Genomic DNA, 13,409 nt, shown 5'->3' with positions numbered 1-13,409 from the left:
TTTGATTAAAATCAGTGTAATAAAGGACTGCTTTAATATAAATTTCTATATAAAAATATTTTATATAAATATATATTTTTTATTATTGTTATATCGGTGTATTCTGTTAAGCTAAAATATCGTAACAAAGAATAAATGGAAAAGCTCACCTATTTGTGAAAATTGTGTTTTAAACATTTGTATATTTTTAAGTAAGTTTTAAGACGCGGCGTTGTCAAGTAATGATGTTTGGTTACATGCTTTGATTTCCAATGATACGATAAGTTATTTGAACTATGTGTATTCGTCTCGTAAGTCTTCGATATCCATGCCTTAAATTTCAGCTGCTATAATAATCACCTTTTAAAAATAATACAATAATAAAAAAATGAGTGCAAACCTTATACGGTAAATGGCAATTGAAATGCATTAAAACAATGACCAATGAATTTGATATTAATCTAGCGCAAACATCTGGAGGTTTCCATGGTCACAAAATATATTAGTATAGGTATATTTTTAAAGCAAGTTCAATATGCCTTCTGCTATAAATAAAATTTAATCAAAATTATCAATAACCAAATAAAAGTACGAAAACCTGATCACTGATCAAATTTAATTCTACATTTATGAAATTTTATTTTAATACCTAATTAATTAAAAAGTGTCCAGCTGGCGAGGAAATATTTCATTTATCCATCAAGGTACCATCAAAAGACCCCTTACTCATTAAAGGTCGTGAAGGCCATCAAGGGTGACTTTATTTATCAATTGTTTGGAAGTTGTCCTTGTCAGCCATAAAAAACAAGTTCTATAAATATGTTTTAAGAAGACAGAAAGTTAAATAACTTAGAGACATACAAACAAACCTTAATTTGTGAATAGGAATAGTGGGCAAGCGAGTTCCTCATTTTACGTATACTGATCGTCCCCAAATAGATTTTTGTACCTGAATAGACTGAATAATAATGAACGTGAATATAAAACACACAAAAATGTAAATGTAAATCACCGAGGGAATATACAGATACACTTTACAAATTTAAAAGAATAGTCATATTTCTTGCAGCCGTTGTTTAAATATATTGTAGCTGGCCGTAGGGTCAGTGTTCTTGAGGTCAATTCCTTCTGTAAAGTCAATAAATAGATGTAAATGACCGAACGATTCTTCAAATAGTGTAAGGTGACCTGAGGTAACCTGAGGTCATCTTGGTCAAACACTTGAATGGCACTTGAGTGACCACTTGGCCATCAAAATCAAGTCCATGTTTTCCGATATATAGACAGAATACCACATGTCTCGGGCAACTTTAAGATCAGACTTTAATAGCTTTAAACATGACATTTCTATGTATGTTTTAGGTAAGATTTCTAAATAGACTGAAATGTAATGGTTATCTTAATTCTTTGGGAAATGTACATCATAGCATTTTACGTATAAATACAATTATCAGCAACCTTCACAGATATAGGTCAATTATGAAGTTATTGGGATACATTTTGACTTTATATTGCAGCTTCCTATTGACTATTAATTATTCAGCATTACTTTGATAACCTTAATTTTTTGATTATTAGAAATATGCTTTTGATAATTAAACATTTTTTTTTATATTTGTCGTTTTTCATTTCATATTGATTTGGTCCTCGCCACATATACCACCTTTTTATAAACCACCGCATTATAAGAAAGCCAAACCGTTCATTTCCCACATATACTAATTTAAACCATACTGAAATACATATACTTTTGAAACCATTTTGAAATGCTTGTAATTTTACTCATTTGTGCTCTGGGTAGGCTTTCTTTTCAAACCATACATAAAAATACATATTCTCAAACAAACGAATCTTTGTGGTGTCCTGGGTCGGCATGGTAACCCCAAACAAACCAACCAAAACAGTCCTTACTGACAGACCTCATTCATTTGTCGGTCGACTATTCATAACGGATATGTCATTAACTAAGCAATGTACATTCACCACAGCTAAAAAAGAAGTCAGCCGTGATGTGCTGAGGTAGTCAAATATCCAACAGCAACCTGTAAATATTTACCTGACTTCACCTGGCCGACAGACATTCTTTAACTAGCGCTGATGACACACTTTCAGCTCTAACTGAACGCTAGAAATCCACAACGAACTCTTTATATGAAAACAGAGTTATTTTAAAGGGTGATTTGAGACACCAATCATGTTACACTTACAGGTGATGCATTAAGTATGCATATTTGTATAATCAACTCTACTGTTTTATAGACTTTTTATATGATGGTTAGATGTATAGAACTTTGTAATATGATCTATGGAAATCACTTATGTCCCCAAGGCCTATCAGAAAAACTAACGGTGTAATACTTTAAAAGCTCCCAATTACTCCGTAGGAAGTAACACACTAACAAACAATACTTCTGATATAGTATATAATTCCGTTATCGAGTCCTAATAATATTATAAGTGGAAATATCCAAAAGAAAAGTTTTCGTCGTTGGAATCAATCAATGTTATACATTATATGAAGTATTTGTAAATTTATTGTGCAAAATGCACAATTATTTGGACTCGCCATTGCTGTTAATTAAGGGACAAATGTTATTAATTGGAAAGATATAAAAGATACATAAAAAAGTAGTTTAAGTCATTCAGACAACATTGCATGACAATTCTCGCATTCTACCTTTATTACCCTCTTGTTACTGTAAAAATATAATGAATGAGATATTATTTCAATGTTGTGTACAATAATATCATCGAATGGTAAATCAATAAATCATTTGAAAATAACATTGCATTTCATTTTTATCGTGTTAACACTTGTAGTACAATGTAAACTAATATGCCGAGTATTGATGCGATATTTCACGTGTAGTGTTTATATATCTGAAAATTCGCTGCTGCTAACGAGAGACTAGAATGCATTCATAGCATTTATCATCTCCAATAAAAGGTTTCATTAAACTTGGTGATTCTGTGGACACAATTTGTTTAGTTTCTGGATGGTTTGTTGAAACAAGAAAGGGCTTAAATATTTGCTCTGATGGTTAGTCAAAGGGAGGTAACAACTCTGTGAAGACACGAGGAGCGAATATATGTGACACAAAGTACTATAATCCCTGATGGTCAGACTTTTTGACTTCTGTGACAAATAGAAACAATAGTAAGATACAGCTATAGATATCTTAATTTTTAAATATATAATTTTGAATGTTGCAAAGCACATAATAAAATTGTAAAAATCGATTAAGAATAAGACAACAAAATAAAGTATCAGATTAGCAATATAACGGGTTAGAAACATTTTCGATATTATATAAAGGAAATATGACATCATGTGTAAAAGTATTTTTCCATTACATCATACATTTGACACTAATTGTACAATGTTAGGGATAATTGCGTCATTGCGTGACTGCCGTGTATATTGTACCTTTGTGGTAACGGTGAAAAAACTAATATGATTAAGTGTAGTACATTTTAGGGGTTTTCGACGAATAACTGTTTGCAATATCCGGCTTTTGTTACATGAAATATATCGGGACAAGGCCGAGATCATGTGGTTAGTTCGACGAATTGGAAGTGGCGGTATGTGATTACGAGTTAGAATAGTCAGAGGATAAACCGGGTATGATGGAAGGGATATAACTCTTTCCTATCACTCACATTCTGATATCTGTTAGTTTTGTCATATGTGCTTTGAATTAAAAAAAAACTACACGGCAATTATATTTCTTAATTGAATATTTCATTCACAAACATTTCCATGAAATTAATACCCGGAGGATATTAACAGTTTTTGTATTGACAATGCAAAATGCATTATCTAACTTTTCATAATATAAAATTGTGCTTATAATTAGACGTGTGGTTATGATAACAGGTATCTAAATGCATAATAAATATCTTCTTATCGAAAAATTTTAATCTTTATTTTCTATAAAAAAAACTATTCACTAAAGAATATAGCACTTAAAGTGTGCATATCTTTCATAATATTTTATATTTAATATAATTACAAACACGCTAACAACAGACAACTAGATGAGAAAAAAAGTTTACGTGATGAGCTATTAACAATTATCTCCTGATATGAAGCAGTACATAAAATAGCAATATACATACAAAATGTACTTACAATATGAATTAAACAAAACCACATATCACTCTTATTGGTAAATATCAGTAATGCTATTTCTACGCTTAATCTTATAACGTCATAAAAGTTTAAAATAGAAATTATCGTATATACTTACATATATATATATATTACATATATTAAGAAAAAAATATATCAACACGGCACGTCTTTTAAAAGTTTCTACTGATGCACAACGTCTTTTAAAAGTTTAAGTATTACAATTTGAATTGCTATGAAGACCTTATATTGCTTAATATTATTTTTATTTATTTGGTTGAATACCTATCATATTTCTGTATTTTTATAATTTAACATAAACAAAAATAACGCAAAGAGATTTCGAGCTTACAACATATGACCACGTGACTTTTGATTTCAGTATTACATTGATGAAGGCTTTGAAATTTTGTAACCCCTTTTCCTTTTAATCCATATCATTAGGACCCTTAAGTTTGACTCCGATGCCAGCGACGGTACCCTTGGATCCCTGAGTCCGATATTTTGAAACCCCATTTCCTTTTAATCCATATCATCAGGACTTCCGAGATTGACGCCGATGTCTTTTGATGTCACCGTTACTTTGTTAGAGACCTTGTGCTTAGTGACGCGACCCGTTCCTCCTCTGATTCCAGCGTAAGAGCCTGCTAATGATCTTACCCAAGGCCTCTATATCTGGGTACCCGTTCAGCGCCTCCTCCACCACAACGTTTGGATCCACTCTACAATACGCCTTCAGTCTCTTCTGTAAAAATATACACACGCATTCTTGTTCAAACGATTCGCCAAACTGCTGTTAGAAAAAATACAAGAGATTTTGGAAACTTGGTCAATTTTAAGATGCTCCATCGCTGACAAATGGTATTTTTTCGCTATCAAAAACAGGAGCAGACGATTAAGTATTTTTCTTTAGTTACAAACGTTAATCACTTAACACCATTACCACCGTTAAAAAGTTTGAGCTTCTAATTTTATTTCAAGTTGAAAATATGAAAAATAATTAATTGCATCTTGAAAAAATTCCGTGACACGATATCCTATATGGAATGAAGTACTGATTGCGCATGCACCAAAGGCAAAATAAATTGTTTTATATTATTTTTTGTATTAATTAGACATATATTTACATGATTAAACACCAATTATTGTTCAAATGATGAATATCATTTATGCTCTGTCGGTGGTGGAGCATCTTTAAATGTATATCCCTTTCTACAAGACAAACACATACTAGGTTATATTATTAATCTTTCTTTATATTCTGTCTTGCTCGCAAAAGCATAAGCTAAACGTAATCGTTACGGCTGTTTAAATAACTCGGAACTAAGCGCTTTTATTAATTTGTTATTTGATGTATATTTACTATGCCTCATTAGAAAAAAAAGCCAAACTGAAGTAGAAGTCTTACCTTTTTATCGCTTAACACAATGACATTATCTTCAGAAAAGGATCCGTGAAGCATTTTCCGTTTATGGAGAAAATGAAGGTGATCCGCGATGTCAGTCACTATCCCGTATATCCGTCTCACGCCCGGTGTTTCCGTCTTCATGGAGTCTTTTAGGGTCACGTGACAGGGTAAATAAGCCCCAATAATAAACCGATCACAGTTATAAATATCACTCCATTTTGTTTCCGGCGACGTTACAGCTGTAAGTAGAGAGTAAACAATAATTAATCCAATTACACGTTGTTTTTATGATATATTTATTTACCTTCTCTTTTTATATTGCACAAAAAATTAAACAAAACAGAGACTAAAACTCTGAAGAAAAAATGTAAAAATGATTAAAAAAAACGCTTGTTTCCTTTAAAAGTAATGTTATGCCTGCATATTTTGTCCAAAAGATGATTATCAAACTTGGAAAAAATTAAATTCTGCTTAGAATGCATCAGCAAGGCAGTATTATCGCTTTTATGAAAACACGTACAGGTTGACAACCGACTTATTGCTGTTTTGGTACTTGCACGGTTGAGGCTGTCTTTCTGAAAAGTAAAATAAACGAATATTTATTATACATTTACTTGAGCCAGTACAAAATTTAATAGTGAGTTAAACATTATGACATACGTGCTAAGTTTAATGAAATATTAAATCTACATTTGCTTCAATTTCTCATACATGTTATCCTACAAAATGTACATAAGAATCGTTTTTTAATTGTTTATTCACTCTACACTCAAGTTTTATACAAAGTTTCCATAACAAATTAATATAAAAATATTTTAACAAAACATATGTGTATTAAGCTACCAATATACCCATAATAAGTATTTGTATTATATTGAAATATTGATATGTAATACTGTATATAAATTTCGAGGGAGGGGTATGTATTTTAGTGTTTCCCTAAACTTCGCGGATTTAGAACATCAGCATAGTATTGTATAGTCGGGTTGAAAGTCACTACTATTATAAAAAAGTGTTATAATCGCATATACAGGAATCGGTGGTGCGCTGGTTAAAACTTTACGAATAAGTTCCGTTAACAAATGCGCCCCGATGTTGTCCGAAGTCGGAAAAATGGCCAAAACCAGCGGTGTACTCCCGATTGTCTCCGGAGATATTTGCCGATCATTATGACCATAACATTATTTTGGTGTATGGTAAAGTAACATAAAAGTATTGAACGTGAACACACCTTCTGTCGTATGATAGCTGAGAAGGTGTAAAGGATTGGGTTGAGTGCTGAGTTGATGGGTAGGATGAAGACGGCCGCCCAGGCGTAGACTTCCGGTGGGATGTGATGTCCCGACAACGCCAGGATACCTGTACAGGTAAAAATACACCATACGGATATAAAATAAACGCCAGGACTGGAAAGCGTAATTTAATTCATCCTTTCATTAGAACAAGCAACACACGTGCCCTGCCATCAATTACATATTCTCTATCTATGGCAAGTTAATATTGTTTAGTTATGCTATCATTGTATGAAGTTTGAACAGATTCTGGTGATGTGCTCTCAAGTTACCGTCCGGAAACTAAAAATTGTGAAACAATCAGAGACCTTTATAGTTGACCTTTTGACCCAAAATTCAATTCCAAGATGTATTTTCTCATATGCAAAACATTGTTTGAAGTTAGATCAAAACCAATTTGTTAGTTCTCAGGTTATGATTTGAAACCAAATCCGGACAGACAGACAGACAGACGGCCGTACAGACAAACAGACAGATAGACAGACTGGAAGAAACACTATAGTCCGGTTTCACCGATAGGGGGCTAATAAATTATCAATATATAATTAAATTGTATCCGGTATTGAAGAGTAGAGGAATCGTAACCCTTGGCTAGTGACGATGGGTGGAAATATATTTTCTTTTTCTTGAATAATGATAAGTATGATAATACCAAGAAACCATATAAAACTTAATGAATTCTTGGGCACATCATGCTATGCTTTATATTAAAAAATAGATGAAGCATGCAATTTTTTATCCAATACAAACCCATTATTCCTAGAGGAAACCAGCACAGGAAATCTGAAAACACCACAAGGAATAAACTTCTTGCGATAGCTGCGTCCTGTGAGCGCCTCTGTGTTTTGATCATTTCACTCGTCCCGGACACTTCACGGTAAATCAAAATCTGACCAATGGCGATACTAATGAATATGACAAAGTTCATAAATATGAATATAGCAGTGCCATACTCCCATCCGGCGGGCCATTCACGTGTGAGAGGTAGTCCCAAACAGACAGCGGATCTGGAATAGAACTGACCTTTGAAGTAGCTGATTGGCAGAAGTGGTAACACTGCTATGGTCAGTGTGATCAGCCATACACCCATACAAGCCAGTCTGGCCTTCCTCTTAGTGAACTGGATCTGGCCGAACACGAACTTTACAGATACGAAACGATCAATGGTGATCAGCAACAAGAACAGGACCGAAGCCTCACTCGACACGGTTGCTAGGACACCAGCGAGTTTACATATGTTACTATTACGCCAATATATGTCATTCCAAATGTATTTTCCACGAAACATAGTGTCAGCGATAGCTATGATTAACATGTAAACACCCATGAAGAAATCCGCACATCCAAGATTTAAAATGAAAATTCCGTGTCCTTTCCTCATGCTCCGGCGGTCATATATGACTTTATAAATGATAACTCCGGCGTTTCCGATCAGGGAAAGGCAACCAATGATCCAAAGGAATGATCTCAGATGGTCTTCTCGCATCAAGTCGGCACAAGACGAAAACTCATCCTGATACGGATGGCAGTTTTCTTCGGTGACAGAGCTTGGTTTTACGCAACAGAACATATAGGCATCTGTATGCAACTCTTTCAAATTGCTTAGGCCATTGAAGATACCGTCGGAAAAATCCTGGATATCATTTTCACGTATATCAAGTACGGAGAGACTTGTTAGCGACGTAAATGCGTCGTTTTCTACATGTATGATTGTGTTTCTAGTTAAATTAAGATTTGTTATCTGACTTAACCCAACAAAGGTACCACTATCTAATTTTGATATCCTTGTATTCTGGACAGTCAGGGATGGCAACGCTGACAGCCCTAAAAAAGCATTAGGATGGATAGAGACTAATGCTGTGTTGCCATGGAGATGAAGTGTCCGGAGATTCTTTAGACTGAGAAATGTCTCCGCAGCAATATAAGTTAGAATGTTATCGCTCAAATCCAACGTATATACATTACTAAGATTTTCAAAATTTTCCCGAATTAGGTATTTTATAGAATTACGTGATAGGTTTAACTCGGCTAATGCAAATGCTTTCAATTTCGGGATTCCCATCGAGAAGTCGGATCCGTTGAAGGACAGCTTTCTGACGTTTTGGAACACTGCGAACGTGTTGTTCGATGTGACCTTGATATTGGTACATTCTACCGTAAGTTCATCACATGTACATCCAGGCGGACAATAGATGTCACACAGAGCCTCGTCGTCGCCCTCCGGACACTGAGGTACTCCGTCACACACGTCGGCCTGACCAAGGCAGATGTCACTGTTATGACACCTAAACAGTCCAACACATGTTCTACCTAGAACCAGGAAGTACACTATTAGTACGTAAGAATGGTATAGATCCCAGAAACACGAGTGAGAAAGGGAGACAATTAGCAAATCAATCAATAATGGGATATATTGTTTCACCATGACATATTGTCACTATTGAAATATCTAGTGTATAGGTGAAAAAATCAACATTATTGTAATAGAACATAAAATGATCTTTTAACTCAAAAAATCATCATATGCTGACTTCAGCTTTCATCTGAAACCATCTCTTTCTGCCATCATAAAGATATTTTTTACATTTTATCTTCTTCATTTTCTGTTAATAGGGCTTCCATTGTATTCTTGCGAGTATCTCAGACACCTAGTTTCATATTGTTTTTATGATAGAATTGACTTACCACACATTTGCTCATCTTCACCGTTCGGACAGTGTTTTTGACCATCACATAACAGTCTGACATGGATACAATAGCTGTTACTGCATTTAGCGAAGTCCACGGGGCATGTTTTATTGGCTACAAGTAAAACACAAAACAAATAGGGTATGAAATATCCTTATTGTTTGCGTCCAGGCATTTCAATACACTGTATACCGAATACATACAATCAACACTCCCACTACCGACCACCTCTTACAAAGAACACCTGTTAAATAAGACCCAGTGAACAGAGACCACTTGTCTATACAGACCATTTTTATTAGTCCTTTAGTGGTTTTTATAGACGGTACTTTAATTGTATAAGTAGTAGGTGATTAAAGATATGAACGTGATTTCCTTGTAGAAACATAACATATTGATATTATAGAAAGCGTGCAGGACATTATGATGATAACCATGGAAGAAAAGAAAATGTTCTTACAGCAGTGGTCCAAGTGTGATAGATCTCTGCATCCCTTCATTTCTTCATACTCATCGTAATCCATTAGACAGACCTCCGATGTGCTCACGGATACACCGCTTCTACACAGGAACACCTGGGAGTTACTCTCGTCATCTGAAACAAGATATTATTCACATAGAAACACCACCGAGAAACTGGCGTCATCTAAGATACACAATACACCTAGAAACGCCACCGAGAAACTGGAACACACCATTTACTTAAATCTGATATAACAAAACAATATCTTCAGGAAGACAAAAGACGATAAGTTTTTGGTCTATGAGATCGGAGCAAATTTCCTTCATAATATGATATGTGATACGGCAGAAGCGTCGTTGTAACCCTGATCGCAGTTTTTTTTGTCCTTTAACAAATGAAACAAACTTGTCAATAACATGTCTATATGAACTTTTTTATTATATATGTGATCGTAACGCTAAAGTAGTAGAAGTGGGGTTGCAAAATCCGTCTACGCTCCGATTTTTTTCAAATTTCACAGTGTTTAAAGGTCTAGGTACTGTACGTAACTGATTTGTATATTCTTTTATCTATTTTTTAAGAAGGCATATACGGCCTAAAATGATGTTTTCTAACAATACTTAAGGTAAAAAAGGTTTAAAATAGCGTTTCATAGACTGAAATGTTGCGAGGTGAATTTATTAAAAAAATCAATAATTACCCTAAATGACTTAAAATTTAAAATTGAGCATAGACACCATAACAAAACAACAGTTAGTGATAGAATTATTTGTAAACTAACATATGTACTCTAAAATTATTGCATATTTATTCTTTTATTCATTTTCCTTAACAGTACAAAAAACCTTAACAACTAGATATGCTCTTGGGTGAAACAAATAGTTTCTTTTTTTAATCAGAAATCAAATAATTATTGGAAATGTCACTATGATATATAGCATAAAAAATTATTACTCTACACTGATTTTCACTCACATCGGACTCTGGAATCATAAACTGGAAATGTATAGCTAGGTATACTTATAAAGAAGTGGTCCGTTGCTACCTGCACTCTCTATTTTTTAAATCGCTCAAAAACTGTTTTTCCCGCATTTTAATTTTGAATCTAATTGACTCATAGACAGAAAATGTAATGGAATAATTTTAATTAGGGTTTAAATTGTGTATTTTAAAGATGAGTACCTTATAAAAGTATATGATCTACTCAAATGATTTATGAATAAAAAATGTGTAATATTTAATAAAGGCTAACCTTTTATGTCATGTTTGTGCAGGCAGTTATAATGAAAATGAAAAAGAAGAATTGAGGCCCTTTGGGCCTTTTTCAAAATCACAAAAGGAAAAAGAAGTGTTATTTTAAAGCGACATCTAGTAGTCCTTTCAATATGCAAAAGTTTCAAGAAAAATGGGCTGTGGGCAGTTTCTATAGGATGTTTAAACATAGGCGTGATCACCACCCTTCCGTAACTTACCATTTTCACACACCAAAGGATCCACTTTAAACGCTAAGTAGCTGTCCTGACCCCCGGACAATCCTCCATACAGACCTGTTATAGGTAAATCGTCGTGTACCGCTATATCACCAGTGTCCATAAACTCGTCATTTACATCCACCACATACCACTCGTCAAAGTACGTGGTACAGTTACATCTATACAGATATAAATAATAATTCGGATATTCATACCTACGTTTGTTCTTATATTCTTAACAAGCAAGGAGGATATAATTTTCGTGAAATTTTCATTTTAGTATCATATTTGTTCACAACACCCGATCAATTTAATTTTTCAACTTCCTGCATTTCCTATATTTTATGTACAATTTATTTTTTCACATCATCATTTTTCTCTTAAAAAGGCCCTAATTATTTCACTTTGGGATTAGTTTCTTTGTTGATTTTAAGCGTACAGAGACATATTGTATCTTCTGAAGGATAGTAAATCAATTATTGTAACATTATTTAAACCATGGTAGAATAAATAGGGGGATGTAAAAGGTTAAAAAAGTATTGATTTTGATTTTGATTTAAAATGACATGTAAATCACCAAAGCAGAAGTAAATATACCTTTCTAAAGGAGTGTCACATCTCTGGAACATTGGGCAGTTACATGTACCGTTCTTATTCCCTTCAGTGTCCGAAACATGCCATACGCCGTTACCTCCCTGCCACTTATACGTCACTGTCGCAGTCATATGACACCTTACCATGATTCTCTGGGTACATCTGTACTTCCGTTTTAAAATATCGATGTAAGACATGGGAACTCTATAATGGATGGTATCATCCACGTTGTTTACGGCTTCAACCAGCCATTCCTCGTGGTCATGGTGGATAAGTGTCTTCACAGAGGTACTGTCGCCTTCTGTAGTGAACGAACACTCTACTTTGACAGGTGCTGAAATGATAATCACCAAGCATTGGTTTGTTTTTCAATTTACAATATATTTTATTGACAAAAGATATTTAAATGTCAATAGGATAAGACATCTTCTTCTGATATTGGTGGTATAAACAAACAAAATAAACATTACGTCCCATTATGCTTTCACAAAACTCTGCTTAGATGTATATTAGGATTCCTTATGAAACGTACTTTATTTGGTTTCTTTCTAATGAGAATAATTACCTGAATCATCAATTAGTAAAGAATTCTTAAAACAGAACGGGTTGATTCCCATACATATGTTCGAAAACAAAACAAGTGCGGCCATAAGCGAGGGTAGCTTCGAGTAAACGGTGAATAATACAACTGTTTTAACGTTTGACACTCGATTGTACCACAGATATTGACTGTGGCTCCTCAAATGTGTATTATCCTTCACTTACAGCTAAGTCTTACGTATTAACATATAATGATCAAGAACTGTGTGTTAATAGTGAGATGCATACATTGGGCACCAAAGTGGGATATGTCATCGTTACGGTACATCTATAACCATGACAACTACATGTAAAACACTTGAATAAAGTTCGGTATCAGTTAGTTGTCTTTTCTCCAGCTGAAAACTTAACTCACAAATTCGTAGCTTATTTTCCTATACACATTAGATTTACACCTTTAAAAATACGATATATCCATGATATACATGAACAAAAATGTACTTCTATGCGTCCATAATATAACTGAAGTAATATAAATTTATTTATTAATTACCAGATATGTACAGTAGGTGTCTTTGGAATATGAAATATACAATAAACACAGCGCGAAGTTAACTCTTCAAAGACTAGAGATTCGTATTAATGATAAATACTGACGCCAATTTACCAAAGTCAATGACATAGTAAGTGCAATTACACGATATATATATATATTGTAGCAACTGCAACTAGGGAGGAAGTGACCAGTGCGTGCTCCAATATGATATTAAACGTATGTGAATTCAAGTTTATCAACACGGCAAAAGTAACAATGTTTAATTATATAACATTCATATATTGT

The 13,409-nt window shown here is 33.9% G+C and overlaps 1 protein-coding gene across 2 annotated transcripts in view; it reads right to left on the bottom strand.

The window, feature by feature from the left end:
• Nucleotides 1-3,699: 3,699 nt before the first annotated feature.
• Nucleotides 3,700-13,409, bottom strand: part of LOC138304833 (uncharacterized) — a 41,706-nt gene continuing 31,996 nt past the window's right edge. For both annotated transcript variants that reach the window (XM_069245157.1, XM_069245158.1), the window contains exons 24-32: nucleotides 12,032-12,362; nucleotides 11,435-11,613; nucleotides 9,960-10,094; nucleotides 9,497-9,613; nucleotides 7,562-9,121; nucleotides 6,751-6,878; nucleotides 6,040-6,094; nucleotides 5,520-5,758; nucleotides 3,700-4,856 (exon numbers count right to left, since the gene is read on the bottom strand). In XM_069245157.1, coding sequence (XP_069101258.1) covers nucleotides 4,713-4,856; nucleotides 5,520-5,758; nucleotides 6,040-6,094; nucleotides 6,751-6,878; nucleotides 7,562-9,121; nucleotides 9,497-9,613; nucleotides 9,960-10,094; nucleotides 11,435-11,613; nucleotides 12,032-12,362 — 2,888 coding nt within the window. In that variant the 3' untranslated portion in view covers nucleotides 3,700-4,712. The remainder of the gene's footprint in view (nucleotides 4,857-5,519; nucleotides 5,759-6,039; nucleotides 6,095-6,750; nucleotides 6,879-7,561; nucleotides 9,122-9,496; nucleotides 9,614-9,959; nucleotides 10,095-11,434; nucleotides 11,614-12,031; nucleotides 12,363-13,409) is intronic.

Source organism: Argopecten irradians, chromosome 12, assembly GCF_041381155.1.
Source record: "Argopecten irradians isolate NY chromosome 12, Ai_NY, whole genome shotgun sequence".
NCBI lineage: Eukaryota > Metazoa > Mollusca > Bivalvia > Pectinida > Pectinidae > Argopecten > Argopecten irradians.
The sequence above is the reverse complement of the archived record's forward strand: the minus strand, read 5'-3'. Positions and strand labels throughout refer to the sequence as shown.